At 52.9% G+C, this 15,956-nt stretch overlaps 2 protein-coding genes across 2 annotated transcripts; both read left to right on the forward strand.

Annotated features, from left to right (window-relative positions):
- Positions 1-1,991: 1,991 nt before the first annotated feature.
- LOC128047431 (cathelicidin-6) lies at positions 1,992-3,808 on the forward strand. Its single transcript, XM_052639637.1, has 4 exons — positions 1,992-2,189; positions 2,820-2,927; positions 3,069-3,140; positions 3,710-3,808. The coding sequence occupies exons 1-4, from the start codon at positions 1,992-1,994 to the stop codon at positions 3,806-3,808; spliced, it is 477 nt and encodes a 158-aa protein (XP_052495597.1).
- A 5,068-nt stretch (positions 3,809-8,876) lies between these two features.
- LOC128044872 (cathelicidin-3-like) lies at positions 8,877-9,969 on the forward strand. Its single transcript, XM_052637289.1, is given in 4 exon segments — positions 8,877-8,905; positions 8,907-9,072; positions 9,649-9,756; positions 9,910-9,969. Coding segments are annotated over 4 exon segments (363 nt in total).
- The last annotated feature ends 5,987 nt before the right edge of the window (positions 9,970-15,956 follow it).

Below are 15,956 nucleotides of genomic sequence, written 5' to 3' on the forward strand. Positions count from 1 at the left end.
AGACCACCAGGGCATTCATGGGAGTCTTGAACCCAGAGGCACAGTCCAGTATGTGTGTGATGGGCACTGGTGTCTTGAGAAGGGCCGTCCCCAGGAATGTGTGAGGACTGCGAGGAGAAGCAGCCCGGATGCTCCTGAGCCAGTCCTGCCTCCTAAGAGGAGAGTCCTTGGAGAAGACTCAGCAGGAGCCCCAGGGAGGAGGAGGGGACCCAGGAGAGCAGGGATGGGGAGAATTGGTCCGGGGGCAATTTTAGGAGGACAGTGTCTCCCCAGCACCTGTGAAGATGAAGAGGCTGAGTGTAGCAACAGGCCACAACTGCTGACTTCTTTAGTGTAAGGAAGTCAGAGAAGAGTAGGAGAGGGGACACGTGAAGCCGAACCCCCTGACTGGCTGAGGGCTGCAGAGAGACGAGGATGGTCTGACCTTGTGACTGCCTAAGGACAGGCTGGATGGGTGAGACTGTAGAAGGGATTGGCGCTGTCATCCAATCATCCAACTTTACCTATGTGCCTACTGGGTGCCTAGAGGAGGGGTTGTTGCTGTTCAGTCACTCAGTTGTGTCCTACTTTTTATGACCCCATGGACGCCAGGCGTCCCTGTCCTTCACTATCTCCCAGAGTTTGCTCGAACTCATATCCATTGAGTCAGTGGTGCCATCCAGCCATCTTGTCCTCCGTTGTCCCCTTCTCCTCCTGCCCTCAATCTTTCCCAGCATCAACGTCTTTTCCAGTGAGTCGGCTCTTCGCATCAGGTGGCCAAAATATTGGAGCTTCAGCTTCAGCATCAGTTCCTCCAATGAATATTCAGGGCTGATTTCCTTTAGGATGGACTGGTTTGAGTCCAAGGGACTGTCAAGAGTCTTCTCCAACACCACAGTTCGAGAGCATCAATTCTTTGGTGCTCAGCCTTCTTTATGGTCCAACTTTCACATCCATACATGACTGCTAGAAAAACCATGGCTTTGACTAGATGGACCTTCGTTGGTAAAGTAATGTTTCTGCTTTTACGTATGCTATGTAGATTTGTCATAACTTTTCTTCCAAGGAGCAAGCGTCTTTTAATTTCATGGCCACAGTCACCATTCACAGTGATTTTGGAGCCCAAGAAAATAACGTCTGTTAATGTTCCCATTGTTTCCCCATCTATTTGCCATGAAGTGATGTGACCACATACCATGATCTTCATTTTTTGAATGTTGAGTTTTAAACCTGCTTTTCACTGTCCTCTTTCACTTTCATCAAGGGGCTCTTTAGTTCCTCTTTGCTTCCTGCCGTAAGGGTGGTGTCCTTTGCATATCTGAGGTTACTGATATTTCTCCTGACAATCTTGATTCTAGCTTGAGCTTTATCTGGCCCGGTGTTTCGAATGATGTACTCTGCATGTAAGTTATATAAGCAGGGTGACAATATACAGCCTGGATGTACTCCTTTCCTAATTTGGAATCAACCCACTGTTCTATGTCCAGTTCTAAGTGTTGCCTTTTGACCTGCATACAGGTTTCTCAAGAGGCAGGTCAGGTGGTCTGGTATTCCCATCTCTTGAAGAATTTTCCACAGTTTGTTATGGTCCACACAGTCAAAATCTTTTACGTAGTCAATGAAGCAGGTTGAATAGCAAATACACTCCTTTACACTGAATCCTGAGGTGTGGAGGCAGAGGGGATGTAGATAGTGCCTGGCCCCTCCATCTTCTGGAGGACTCAATCCTCTTGAGCAAGACTGCCTGTGACACTCCCAGTGGGGTTCAGGAAAGGCCAGTAAGTTGTCAGGGAGATGGAGAAACCATTTTTTCACCTTGCACAGGGGCCTCCCTGCCCACTGTTCAGAAATCCCATGAGGCAACAGCAGGGGCTGAAGCAAGTCCAGCTCACACCCTGGGAGGAGGGCAGGGATGGGGCAGGTCAGGAAGACTCCTGGTTGAACCATTGCATCAGGCCCAGGCTGAGCATAAAGGCAGATCCTGCAGTTTGGGAGGTGGCAAATTGGGGACCATGGAGACCCAGAGGGCCAGCCTCTCCCTGGGACGGTGCTCACTGTGGCTCCTGCTGCTGGGACTAGTGCTGCCCTCGGCCAGCGCCCAGGCCCTCAGCTACAGGGAGGCCGTGCTTCATGCTGTCGATCGCATCAATGAGCAGTCCTCAGAAGCGAATCTCTACCGCCTCCTGGAGCTTGACCCGCCTCCCAAGGACGTGAGTTGGGGGATAGGGTAGGGAGGGGGCCGTCTCCCGCCTGCCTTGGCCACATTCTCACTCCTTTCACTCTGGCTGGTCCTCCTGTCAGGAAGGCACTTTTCCCTCTAGGTGGGCTCCCATCTCTTCCAGGAAACCTTCCCAGACCTGGGGCCCCTCCCAGCACCGGGCTTCCTGCCTTAGCCTCTCTGCTGTGGGATCAGGCGCCCTGCACACCTGGCTCAGGCTCCCTGGACTTCTGGGAGCTCCAGGGATGGAGGGGTCACAGGCTCTGTGAGGTGACTTCCCTGCTAATGTCCCCCCTGCACCTCGGTGTCTCCCTGCCAGGAGGGCCTCTGTCAGCCTGGAGGCTCCAGTGACAAGGTCTCTCCCTGCAGGCGGCCCTGACCTCCCTGGGCCCCTCTGAGGGGAGGCGCTGCCAGCAGCGCTGCTGTGAAGGCCGCTCCTGCTCTCTGTGTGCCCGTGAGGCCGGGCATGGGCTCTGTGCCCTCCCCTGTACTCCCAGCACCAAGCCCAGGGCCGGACACACAGGGGGCTGGAGAGGCTGCTGTCCGGGTGGGAGGCAGGGAGACAGATGAGAGAAAGAAACATGAGCCTGAGCCGAGTCTCCCCATTTTGTTCCTGGATCAGGATGAGAATCCAAACATCCCGAAGCCTGTGAGCTTCAGGGTGAAGGAGACTGTGTGCCCCAGGACGAGCCAGCAGCCCGCGGAGCAGTGTGACTTCAAAGAGAATGGGGTGAGCCTGGGGGCGGGGGCCACGGGTGAATGCTTCCCAAGCTGCTGAACAAGGGGCTTCAAGGAAATTTTTAGTCCCTGGGCAGAGCCTGGGAGGTTATGGCCTGGGGGTTCCAGTTTGACCTCCAGCCTCTCCTTCCAGCTGGTGAAGCAATGTGTAGGGACAGTCACTCTGGATGCAGTGAAAGGCAAAATGAACATCACCTGCGAGGAGGTGAGTGGCCCTTTCTGTCCTGCAGGAACTGCTAAGGTGATGGGTTGTGGAACATTCTTAGGACCAAAGACCAGGGCAGAGGAAGGCCCTCCTGCCCTGGCCACTCCCTCCCGCAAGCCCCAGGTCTCCAGCACTGGTTCTGTGTCTTTAAGAGCAATGGTTCGCTAATGGGGTCCCCACCTAGGAACTGGCAGAATTGCAGATTCTCAGCCCAACTCAGACCTGTGGGGTGGGGTGTAGCCATTTGTCTTTTCACAAGGCCTCCAGGAGATTCTGATGGTTTGAGAGGCACTTACTCAAGTAATGGTCTTTTAGCCCAGCTCGCTTCCATCTTTGCCGGGATGGGCCTGTGACCCTGGTAAGCCCCTTGTCACCCGAGGGCCTCAGTTTGCTCTTTTGTCTATAGGTGTCGGGGTTCAACCTTGTGCTTCAAAGGTTGCCTCCAAAGGGCATGCTGGGGCTCCACATCTCCTGGTGTGGGCCTGGGAGCCCGTGTATAGGTGCAGATGGGTCTGGTCTTACCCCTGGTTCCCTTTCCCACAAGTAACCTGCTTCTTCCTGGTTCACAGTTGCAGAGTGTTGGGAGATTTAAACGATTTCGTAAGAAGTTCCAAAAACTCTGGCGCAAAGTTGGCCCATTCGTTGGCCCAATACTCAGTTATGGGTAAATTGTGAGCCCATGGAAGAATCCTACGTGTGTCCTCCCTGGCTCAGGCTTCTGGATTCTGAGAAAGTAAAGTCTTCTGAAAACAACTTCCTCCAAGCTTTAATTTCACTTGTCTCCTCTCACTTAGTGGGACCAAATCTTTACCTCTGGGAGCCCTCCTATGTGTGTGTGTATATGTGTGTCTGTGAGAGTGTTTTTTTTGTGTGTGTGATCACAAATGCACAGTACAGAAGTGGTTGTTATTTCCAGGAGGGGACTGGGGGCTGGCAGCAGGGCTAAGAGATCCAGGACAGCATCTTTATTCTCAGGTCCCTCCATGCCCAGAACCCGACCATGAACATGCGTATGTGAACACTGATTTCAACAACAAAGAATGAATGTATTTCACCTCAGGAGGGAGATGTAATTGGCCTTTGTGTGGGAGGTCAGCAGGCCTTGTCAGTGAGTCAAGTACAGGGCCTGATGTGGAGAAGGACCCAAGGTGTCCAGGGTGGTGGTACAACAGGTGGGAGGGTTGGGGCTGTGCTGTAAGCCCAGGAGAATCAAGGATTTTACAAAGTGGTCAGAGTAGCACAGGAGTCAAAGAGATCCAGGGAGTTGACATGTTGCATGTACAGAGGAATTATGCACTAACACTAAGTGCACAACTTGTGAAGTTTTTGCTGTACAAATACATGTGTGTAATGCACCTAGAAAGGCTTCCCTGGTGGCTCAGTGGTAAAAAATCTGCCTGTGAATTCAGGAGATGTGAGTTTGATCCCTGGATCAGGGAGATCCCCTGGAGGAGGAAATGGCAGCCCACTTTCATATTCTTGCCCTGAAAATCCCATGGACGGAGGAGCCTGGCCGGCTACAGTCCATGCGGTTGTAGTCTTAGTGACTAAACATCACAATAGCATTGCGCTTAGAAATCTCTGTATCCCGCTTCTAGTTGCTTCCCCATCTCCATAATCATGGCCCTGACTTTGGAACACTTAGGTTAGTGTAACTAGCGTTTGAAATTCATAGAAAATTATATTGTAGCATATAGAGTCTCATTTGCACAATTTTTTCATGCTATATGTGTGTGAGAACTCATCATGTTTTTGTATGTAATTATAGTTGGGGAATTTTTTATTGCTGACTTAGTATTCTGGGCTTCCCTGGTAGCTCAGTTGGTAAAGAATCCATCTGCAAAGCAGGAGACCCAGGTCCGATCCTTGGGTGGGGAAGATCCCCTGGGGAAGGAAATGGCAACCCACTCCAGTATTCCTGCCTGGAAAATCCCATGGACAGAGGAGCCCGGCGGACTACAGTCTATGGGGTCGCAAAGAATTGGACACGACTTAGCGGCTAAACCACTACCACCTAGTATTCCACTGTATGAATATACCAAATATATTTACTCTCACTACTAAGAAATGTCTGTGGAGTTTATACATCGTTGGTTTTAAATCCCTTATGGACATAGCACTCCCAGTTACACATGTCTGGAAGGGTTTCAGTTCCCAAGGCTAAGAGAAGATGCACGAGACATCTTGGCTCCTTTGTCCCCGGCCATGTGAATGAGCGTCCATGAGGGAGGCTTCTGAAGAGTGGGACTTCTGGGGGGACCCCGATAATGTATTGTGTTGTGCAGGCTTTCTCCTAGTGAGCATGTTGAGGGGTAGTATGGAGTGGGCAGGTGCTCTTTTCCCCAGGAGTTAGAGAAAGCTTTCTGGAAACTGACTCCTCTGACCCTCAGCTTCAAGGTCAGAGGGGGAAAATGTCTCCACGGAGGAGAGGAGGGCCTTCTGTGCATTTTACAGACAAGGAGGAGAAAGGGCAGCTGGTGAGAGTCAGCTTTACATTCACACCACTGGTCAGCAGGTTGGGCAGAGGGAGGGACGGGAAGTCAAGGTGCTCAGCCTTGGCCTTGCTCGTTCTCTTCACTGCTTTGTTCTCTTTGCTGGGAGGTCTTGGGCTCTGGGCTGGAATGAGGACATGTATAAACACAGATGAGGCTGTGCTTTGTCCCGTTAGGGTTTAAGTGCAGAGCATGATGGGAAATGCTATGTGGCTCAACCAGACTGGGAGGGGAGATAGAGGAGGACTGGGAAAGTTGGGCGCCCCAGGGTGGGGACGAGGTAGTGACAACAGTCTTGCAGCAGCCTCTGCCAGGACCTGTGCTCCCATCACTGGGTTGCTGATCCTCTGTTGGGTTAGGAGGGGGCATGGCCAGAGATCCTAGGATCCATTCTGACCATCTCAGGGCACAGAAGTTGTCGCACACCTGAGGCTGCTCCTCTGCGCCCTCCTTTCCCTCTCCCCCTGCTTCTCTCTCTCTAAGCAAGAGCCTGCAGAGAGAACTGCAGGAAAATGGAGCCACAGGGGTTTCTCAGTTTTGTCTGACGCCATGTGAATTGGGTTCACTCTCATTCGCTGCTGAGAGTTCCACCAGAGCAGAATATTTGCAAGGAAGTCACAGCTGGTGAGAGGCAAACCAAGGATTCAAACTCTCATCTGCCTGACTCCAGTGTCGAAGGAGCTGGGTAGCCGCTGGGGGCAGCTTCTGGTCCCGCTGATATTAACAGCTGTTATGGAGCATCAGTTATGGGCCAGGTGCTCCCAAGTTCTTTTCCATGGTGGACTCCTTTATCAGACCTCGTCTCTGAGCAGCCACCTGTCCCCATGGAAGGATGGGGAAGGGGACTTCAGTGCTAAGGTTTAGGAAATGCAATGATGCAGAGGCAGGAAAGCACAGGGAGGGTGCCAGGCACCAGTAACCATGTGTGTTGCTAATTATTTTCTACTGTAATCACCTCCTTTTCCATCTGTGACTTGGGAAAAGGATACCATTTGACTAAAAAGCCTCTCAGGCAATACCTGGACTGTGAAACCACATCACACAGAGGCCCACCTCTCCTTCCTTCTCCAAGGCTGATGTGTAACCAGCGCCATCCATCCAGCTGCCGCCTTCCGAGGGGCCCTGTCCAAGCCCCCAAGGGTCCCACAGGAACAACTGAGTCCAAGAGTTACCCCAGACCTCACAACTACATGGTCATTCCTCCCAAGACCTGTATAAGAATTTCCTTCTGAGCCCGTGGCCCCTCTATTCTTTTGGTTTATTATCTTCCCAGCTATGTTCTCAAACCATTTCCACACCAGCCACCCCAGCGTGGTGTCCCAATCAGGGCACTGGACAGAAAGTCACTTGGGGTCAAATCAGAAGAGACTTCCTGAAGGCTGTGGGAGCCAAGAAGTAGAGGTGCTGAGTCTCCTTGGACATCAGGGAAGGCTTCCCAGGGAGGAAGGTCAGGGCAAGCAGAGGGATCAGGGGCAGAGATGGGAGATGAGCAGGAGGCTCCGAGAGGCCTGAGGGGTTATGGGGGACGGGGCAGCCTGACATCCAAGGCCCGCAAGTCTGGGGTGAGAACAACTAAGAATAGCAACCGTCCAGGCCCTATGCCAGGTGAGGGGAATGTGGGCTCGGGAGGCAGGGGGTGACATGGTCAAATGGACGGTGTATTGGAGCCCCTAGAAAATCACGTGGAGGGTGGACAGTGGTCAGGGAGAGCCTGATAATCAGGGAAGATGGAATCTGGAGGTTGTGGCTTCACTGAGAGGAGAGAAGACAGGGTAGGCCCAGGGCAGGGGTGGAGGGAGGTCAGGGGAGTGTCCTCAGGAGGGAGAAGGAGAAGGAGGCTCCCAGGCTTCCAGCTCCGGGCTCCTGCGGCAGCACCCAGCCAACAGCCCAGTGCGGACCACCGGCGTTCATGGGAGTCTTGAACCCAGAGACGGAGCAGTGATGCGTGTTCAGGAGAACTGGTGTCTTGAGAAGGGCCGTCCCCAGGAACGTGTGAGGACAGGGAGGAGAAGCAGCCCGGATGCTCCTGAGCCAGCCCTGCCTCCTAAGAGGAGACTCCTTGGAGGAGAGTCAGCAGGAGCCCCCAGGGAGGAGGAGGGGCCCCAGGAAAGCAGGGATGGGGAGAATTGGTCAGGGGCAAGTTCAGGAGCACAGGGGGTCCCCGGAGTCTATGGAGATGAATGTGAATGCAGATCCAGTGAGGACTGGGCAGCCTTGAGTGTAGAGAGGGCACTGAATTGGGGTCACAGTGCAGATGACCTTTCTCATGCTTGACTGGGGAGGGGTCAGTTGAATAGGCAATGCCTGTTGGGGGGGGTATCTGTGAAGCAGGACTGTACTTTTTACCATTTTTATTTTGTATTATAGTATAGCTGATTAAGCTAGAGGAGAACAAAGCAACCCACTCCAGTATTCTTGCCTGGAGAATCCCATGGATAGTGGAGCCTGGCAGGCCACAGTCCATAGGGTCTCAAAGAGTCTCAGAGTCAGACATGACTGCAGTGAATGAGCAGGCACGCATGCATGCATAGCTGATTAACAAACATGTTATGATAGCTTCAGGTGAACAGCAAAGGGACTCAGCCCTCTGTATATATGTATCCATTCTCTTCCAACCTGGAGGCGAACTTCCTGACTGAGAAACAGTGGAGATGAATCTAGGAGAGGGGACAGATGGAGCCAAGCTCCTGACAGGCTGAGGGCTGGCCCCAAAGACAGGATGGTGTGGGGTTGATGGCTGCCTAGGGACAGGCTGGGTGGGTAAGGCTCAGAAGGGGTTGGTCCTGTCATCCACTCATCAAATGTTAAATGAGTGCATATTGTGTGCCAGGCAGTGCCTAGAGCTGGGGGTTGAGTGCTGAATACACTCCTTTACCCTGAATCCTGAGGAGCTCATGGTGTGGAGGCAGAGGGGATGCAGACAGTGACTGGTCCCTCCCTCTCCTGGAGGACACAACCCTTTTGAGCAAGCCCGCTGGTGACACTCCCCATGGGATCCAGGAGAGGCCAAGAAGTTGTCAGGAGATGCAGAAACCATTTCTTCACCTTGCAAACGGGCCTCCCTGCCCACTGCCCAGAAATCCCATGAGGCAACAGGAAGGCTTGAGGTAAGACCAGCCCACACCCTGGGAGGAGGGCAGGGATGGGGCAGGTCAGGAAGACTCTTGGTAGAGCCTTTGCATCAGGGCTCAGACTGAGCAGAAAAGGAGGGTCCCTCGGGCTGGGAGGAGACAGACTGGGGGCCATGGAGACCCAGAGGGCCAGCCTCTCCCTGGTCACTGTGGCTCCTGCTGCTGGGACTAGTGCTGCCCTCGGCCAGCGCCCAGGCCCTCAGCTACAGGGAGGCCGTGCTTCGTGCTGTCGATCAGCTCAGTGAGCGGTCCTCAGAAGCTAACCTCTACCGCCTCCTGGAGCCATCTCTCCCCAGCCTTGGCCACACTGTCGCCCCCTCGCTCAGGCTGGTCCTCCTGTCAGGAAGGCACTTTTCCCTCTAGGTGGGCTCCTACTTCTTCTTTTTCAGGAGACCTTTCCAGACCTGGGTCATCTCCCAGCACCGCGCTTCCTGCCTTAGCATCTCTGCTGTGGGATCAGGTGCCCTGCACACCTGGCTCAGGCTCCCTGGACTTCTGGGAGCTCCAGGGATGGAGGGGTCACAGGCTCTGTGAGGTGACTTCCCTGCTAATGTCCCCCTGAACCTCAGTGTCTCCCTGCCAGGAGGGCCTCTGTCAGCCTGGAGGCTCCAGTGACAAGGGCTCTCCCTGCAGGCGGCCCTGACCTCCCTGGGCCCCTCTGAGGGGAGGCGCTGCCAGCAGCGCTGCTGTGAGGGCCGCTCCTGCTCTCTGTGTGCCCATGAGGCCGGGCGTGGGCTCTGTGCCCTCCCCTGTGCTCCCAGCACCAAGCCCAGGGCCCAACACACAGGGGGCTGGAGAGGCTGCTGTCCGGGTCGGGGGCAGGGAGACAGATGAGAGAAGGAAACATGAGCCAAGCCCAGTCTCCCCATTTTGATCGTTGACCAGGCAGAGGACCGGGGAGCTCGAAAGCCTGTGAGCTTCATGGTGAAGGAGACTGTGTGCCCCAGGCCGAGCCAGCAGCCCCCAGAGCAGTGTGACTTCAAGGAGGATGGGGTGAGCCTGGGGGAGGGGAGTGAAGGAGGATGCTTTCCAGGGAGCTGATCCGGGAACTTCAGGGGACACTTTCTTGTCCCTGCGGTGAGGTGGGGTGTGGCTGGCAGGTTATAGCCCAGGAGTTCCAGTTTGACGTCGAGCCTCCTTCTCCAGGTGGTGAAAGAATATGGGCTGACAGTCACCGTGGACCACTGGGACGATGTATTCGCATAAGCCGTTATGAGGTGAGTGGCTGCTTCTGTGGTGTGCAGCTGACAATGCTGTGGTGTTTGGAACATGCTTTGGATCAATAACTCCCTCCTCAATCCAGGGCAGACCTTGCCCCTGCCTTCCTGAGCCCTAGGTCTCTAGTCCTGGCTCTGCATACCTTAGAGCAGTATGGTCTGATGGGGCCCCCAAGAAGAAACTAACAGAGAGGCAGGTTCTTGGCTCCACTCAGTTCAGTTCAGTTCAGTTGCTCAGTCGTGTCCGACTCCTTACGACCCCATGAATCGCAGCACGCCAGGCCTCCCTGTCCATCACCATCTCCCAGAGTTCACTGAGACTCACGTCCAGCGAGTCCGTGATGCCATCCAGCCATCTCATCCTCGGTCGTCCCCTTCTCCTCCTGCCCCCAATCCCTCCCAGCATCAGAGTCTTTTCCAACCTCCTGAATCAGACTCTGGGGTGGAGCCCAGGCATTTGGATTTTCACAAAGCCTCTAGGGGGTTGTGAATATGCCAGGCACTGACTGAACTCATGGGCTTTCAGCCTCTGTTCCATCCAGCTTTGCTGGGATGGGCTTGGACACTGGAAAGGCCCAGGCTTCCTGTGGGCCTCAGTTTCCTCATCTGTTTATGGGTGTAGGGATTCAATTGCACGTGCCAAGGGTCACAGCCAGAGGTGAACTGGGACCCCAAGATTCCTGGAGTCCACCACAAATGGAATGTCAGATGGGAAGGGATGGGCCATGTCTTGACTGTCACCCAGTTCTTACCAGAAACCTGTTTTTATTGGTGCACAGCTTAAGAGTTTCAGGACATTTGGCTCATCGGCGTTCAATCCCACGAGAGCCCCTGGCAGTGGTTCCCTCCACCCACCTCCGTGCTCCATGGTTGGCTCCAGAAACAGTACCTCCATCTCCATTCCCCAGGCCACAGTTAAACGATATGCAGATGACTCCCTCATAGGGGTTTTTGGTGAATCAGAAGCTCAGGGAAGACCTCTTGGGATCAGTTTTGCCCTGTGTCAGCATCTGAAAAATAAAAATCTTGTGAAAACAACTTCCTTCAGCCTTCAGTTTCAATTGTCTCCCCTCTTCTAACTTACCGGGACCTGTTAGGGGTGTGTGTATGTGTGTGTGTGTGTCTGTCTGTCTGTCTGTGTATGGATGTGTGTCTATGTGCATGTGTGTATCTATGTCTGTGTGTGAGATCACTCCTGTGAACACAGAGAAGCGTGAGGCCCCTGTTAATTCCAGGAGGGCACGGGGGACGCAGTAGCCCCAGGAGCTCCAGGACAGCGTCCCCACCCCCAGGTCCCTCCCGAGCCCTTCACTCGCCCCTGCCCTCCTCCTCCAACACCCATTAGGACGTACGGAGACCTGCTGTGTGTACAGTGCTGGTGGGAATGCTGCTCCTGCTCACGTGGAGCTGACAGTCCACAAGGGGCCAGGCTTCTCACCTTGTAAAACACTCACAGAGACGCAGTTCAGTCTCAGGGCTGAGTCTGCAGGTGCAACACCCAGAACGTACCTCTGGCCTTTAATTCTGAAATTGCCTGCCCCGCCTGGTTTTTCCTGTGGCATTGTTACACAGCAGTTTCTTCAGCTGGGTCCCAGATTGAAGTGGTGGGCTTGTGTTTAGGGATCACATGGTACAAAATTTGCACCATTAAATACAAGCATCTTTTCCATCAGGGTGAAGAGCGCTGCATGAGGGTGAGAGGCACAGAATCACATGTCAATTTGCCTGTGTGTTTCAGACACTGCCCATGTCCTGCCCACTCCCCATTCTCTAGCTGACCTTTGCTCTGCGGCAGACTGGAAGCACTGGGGAGTTTGAATCCAGGGAGCAGCTTCAACTAACCACTGAGGGGACTTGATGGAAAAACACCTCTTCTTCCTCCTTGGGTGGCCCGCTTGCAGATGTTTCACCCCTCTGCCTGAGGTCCCCAGCTGGGTTGAGCCCATGTCCGCTTCCTCACTGATGTGTTCATCGACACCTTTTCTGATTCAGGTCCTGCCCTGTCTCCCCTCTCTACACTCCAGCCGGTGCCTTCTGGAATCGCCTCCCAAACAAACGACTTCTACGAAATGCTTGTCTTAGGTCTGCTTCTGGCCAACTTGTTCCTGAGAGGGACAGAGGGTAGGGTCTCACAGAGCATTTACTTTGTTACCTGTTGGGCTTGTCTTCTCTTGGTGAGCTGGAGGGGCTGGTTTCAGGCAGTTTAGAGGAACCTCACGCTTCTCACTCTACATCAGCCCAAGCTGAGGGAAGAAACTCTACAGAGGAAACTGAGCGGGCTTTATTGGGTCTGTGCCCGAAGATACAGACTTGCCAGAGCCAACTGCTAAATGGTCTGGATATTTTTGAGCTGGTTGTTATATTCTTGGTAGCTTGAAATCAGCCTTGGTAGGAATATTTACATCATGGAAATTGGCAAACACTCCATATCAGGCCTGTCACAGTTGGCATGTTCCCGCCCAAACAGAGAGGGGGACCACTCATCAGGAGGACACGGCGTCTGTGCAGGTCAGATGTGTTTTCAACTCCTTCCCAGGATTGCCCATCCTGCTTCCATGGCAACCCACCTGTAGCCTCAGGCCTATCTTGCCCTTTCATGTTTTATATCAGTGTTGACCAGATGTCCCTTGGCATGGAGGAAGCACTCAGCTTGCATATGTGACCTCTGATAGCAGACAGGAAATGATGCCAACAATGTGTCCGTCTCAGCCCTTGAGAAGGAGACAGAACTGCTCCCAGGCAGGGAGGCGTGCAGGCCTTGTCAATGCCTTCTACAGTGATTGGGGAGAGAGAGTCTGCTGCTTGACCTTTTGACCTCTTGACCTCTTACCCCTGAGAAGACAAGTGACAGACTGTTTCATGAATGGCACAGGGCATCTCTCCGTGACAAGCTTGAGTCGTCAGTTCTTCTGCAATGGACGGGGCCGAAGCCCAGCAGGAGGGAAAGAAGGCGTTCTGGGGAGAAAATTACTCAGGAAAAAGCTCAGTGACTGGAGTGGTAGGATTAGAAGTACCACTCAGTTCAGTGCTCAAGGCAGGCATGCAAAAATAGTGCATGAACTTCCAAATTCTCTATTTCCAGGATCACCTACATTTTGCCTAAAGTGTTTGTTTCTCTCTTTCTCTTTCCGTCCTTCTCTCTCCCACTCTCCCTGTGTCTCTGTCTCCCAGCGTTTTCTATGTCCCCAGAGTTTGGCTTTATTCACCTGTGGTCCAATCACTAGGTGGGGAGCCCATCGCTGGTGCAGAGTGAGTCTGTTACTCACAGTCCCCGGGGGAGGAGGAGCAGGTCGTGCTGGCCCACAGGAGAGGACAGTCACAGCCCGTGTGATGTTCTCGGGGAAGGAATGGGCAAGGCGGGAGGGTGAGACCAGGTTGAGGATGGATTAGCTTGAATAATTTCAAGGGCTGGTGTGGGTGTGGGGCTCCCCAATTTGTTGGTACCTGGCCCTGGGGTTGCTAGGACAGAGATTTAGAGTCTCAGTGATAGAAAGGGTGGGATGGGGGTGCTGGTCAGTTTGCATGTGAGAGGCGGACTGAGGGAGAGAGTGTGTGGTCTCCAGGCATCTACTAACCCTGGGTGGAGCAGTGAGATGTGAAAACATCAGATACAGAAACTAGAAACGCTGGGTAACACAGGATCACTTGTATTACATAATCATTGACACATTTGGAGTTTAATCTCATATCTCAAAATTCTTTTCTTCTTTCAGATAGTACCTTATTCTCTCTTACTTTTCTGCCTTCTTTAGATTTTGTTTTAGGATCCTAGCTTGCAAGATGTTAGTTCTCCAAACAAGGATTGAACCCGAGACTCTGGCATTGAGAGCACCAAGTCCTAACCACTGGTCGGCCACAGAGTTCCCCTTTGGATTTTTTTTTTTTTAATGATTCTGTTATATGTCTACTTTCGGCTGACTATTTTTACTTCTGTTTAAAATACTTTTATGTGATTATGGTAGGGTTTACAGACAGAATTCATCTGTCATCAATGCATCTGTATTCAATAATATATCAACATACAGTGGAAGGGACTTGCCACAATATACTGACAACATTGTCTAGTGATTTAATGTGTAGATGATGCTTGTTGTTTGGGAAGCCAAAAGTTTCCATCTAATTGCTCTGCCTTCTGTGTTATCAATAGTGCAGGCATGACTGAACAATAACAGCAATACTCAGAGGCCTTTTCGCTGAGTGAAGTTTCTTGAAACCATGAGTGCATTCCACAAAACGGAATCCGTCAAGCATCAATGTGAAATTGCTCCCTTTTATAAAGTAAAGGCAGGAGGAGAAGGGGATTGAAGGCAGAAGGAAAAGGGGGCAACAGAGGATGAGATGGTTGGATGGCATCACCTACTTGATGGATATGAGTTTGAGCAGGCTCAGGAAATCGGTGATGGACAGGGAAGCCTGGTCTGCTGCAGTCCATGGGGTCGCAAAGAGTCAGATGCGACTGAGTGACTGAACTGAACTGATGAAGTAAAGACCTTGATGCTCCTGGTACTAGGACTACCTCTGTGCTGAACATGAAATGCCCTTTAAAAGCTGGTCCCTTTTTCTCTTCGTAGTAAGCAAAGCCACACTCCATGGGGCTGCGGCCCCACGTGGTCCTGATGACATCCCTGATGACTCCTCTTTAGGCTGGGATGGTACTATAGGATGTCTTTTTTAGGTCACAAATGTTCCCTTTCAGGATTTCCCTGATGGTACAATGGTTAACACTCTGCCCTTCGAGTGTAGTGGGCACTGGTTTGATCCTAGGTTGGGGAAGCTCCGTAGCCATTCCGTGTGGCCAAAAAAAGGAAATAGTGACTGAATCCAACTAGAACGCAGTTAATAAAAATGTATGATGCAGGGCACCCAAAGTCAGTGCTCTGTGACAACCTGGAGGGATAGGGTGGGAATGGAGGTGGGAGGGGAGGTTCAGATAGAGAGGACCCATGTATACCTATGGCCGCTTCATACTGATGTATGGCAAAAACCATCACAATATTGTAAAGCAATTATCCTCCAGTTAATATATTGTATAACCCTTACTGTGAGGGGTGCTGACATTGGGGAAAGCCCAGTTAGGACAGTGACATTGGTACAAATGCCCAGTGGGAGCCCTCCAGGCTCTCCTGCTCGGCTTGGCCACACGCGTGCCAGGTTGCTTCAGTCGTGTCCGCCTTTTTGTGACCCCATAGACTGTAGCCCTCCAGGCTCCTCTGTCCACGGGATTCTCCAGGCCAGAATACCGGAGTGGGTTGCCATTTCCTTCTCTGGGGGATCTTCCCCCGCTCGGCCACAGGGTGGCAGTAAAGCAGTTTAGGAGACAAGAGTGGAAGTTTAGGAAGGCACTCACATCAGCGGGAGAGCTGGGGATGCAGAAGAGCTTCAAGAAAGCAACTCGCGGGATGTGCAGACTGCCGTCCACTCAGGCCGATCTGCCCTAGAAGCCTTTCCAGTGACACGTGTGGGGGGACTGAGAACCACACAGCCTGGGGCCTGGGGCAGAAGGAAGCCGATAGCAGGCAACGGTCCTCCTGCAGATACGGACACAGCACAAGCCTGACGCTGCAGCCCATTCAAGAGGCGTCACTGGCTTGTTACTGGGCATCAGTGGATGTTCAGAGCCTCAAAGAGCAACACGCCTATCACGGGAAGGGTGAAAAATGAAAATCTCAACAAAATGGTCCTTTCCCCAAAAACAGGAAAATGGGGCATTTGGAGGGAAACATCTAGAGGAAAACGTGGCTGGTCACATTCTAGATGCAGCTGTCTCAGGGGTCTGTGTCAGCGCTCCTGGGGTGGGGGGTGGGGTGGTTTGGTCCACCACCGTCCTGAAAATGCCTAGCCCTTCATGGATGGATCAGCTAAGTTAAATGTGGATGTGTGGGCTGTGCCGCTGGGCAGGAGGGGAGGCTGTCCCAGCCCAGGAAGCAGCTTGCAATGCGGGACCTCCTGGGCTTGTGCAGGCGGGTGGGGTGGAGG

The sequence above is a fragment of the Budorcas taxicolor genome, chromosome 1, assembly GCF_023091745.1.
Source record: "Budorcas taxicolor isolate Tak-1 chromosome 1, Takin1.1, whole genome shotgun sequence".
NCBI classification, from domain to species: Eukaryota; Metazoa; Chordata; class Mammalia; order Artiodactyla; family Bovidae; genus Budorcas; species Budorcas taxicolor.

Bases quoted from the DNA above. Each gene is read 5' to 3' on its own strand.
- LOC128047431 (XM_052639637.1), top strand. From the start codon at position 1,992: ATGGAGACCCAGAGGGCCAGCCTCTCCCTGGGACGGTGCTCACTGTGG. The intron at 2,190-2,819 runs GTGAGTTGGGGG...TTCCTGGATCAG, and splicing joins TTGACCCGCCTCCCAAGGAC to GATGAGAATCCAAACATCCC. The intron at 3,141-3,709 runs GTGAGTGGCCCT...CCTGGTTCACAG, and splicing joins TGAACATCACCTGCGAGGAG to TTGCAGAGTGTTGGGAGATT.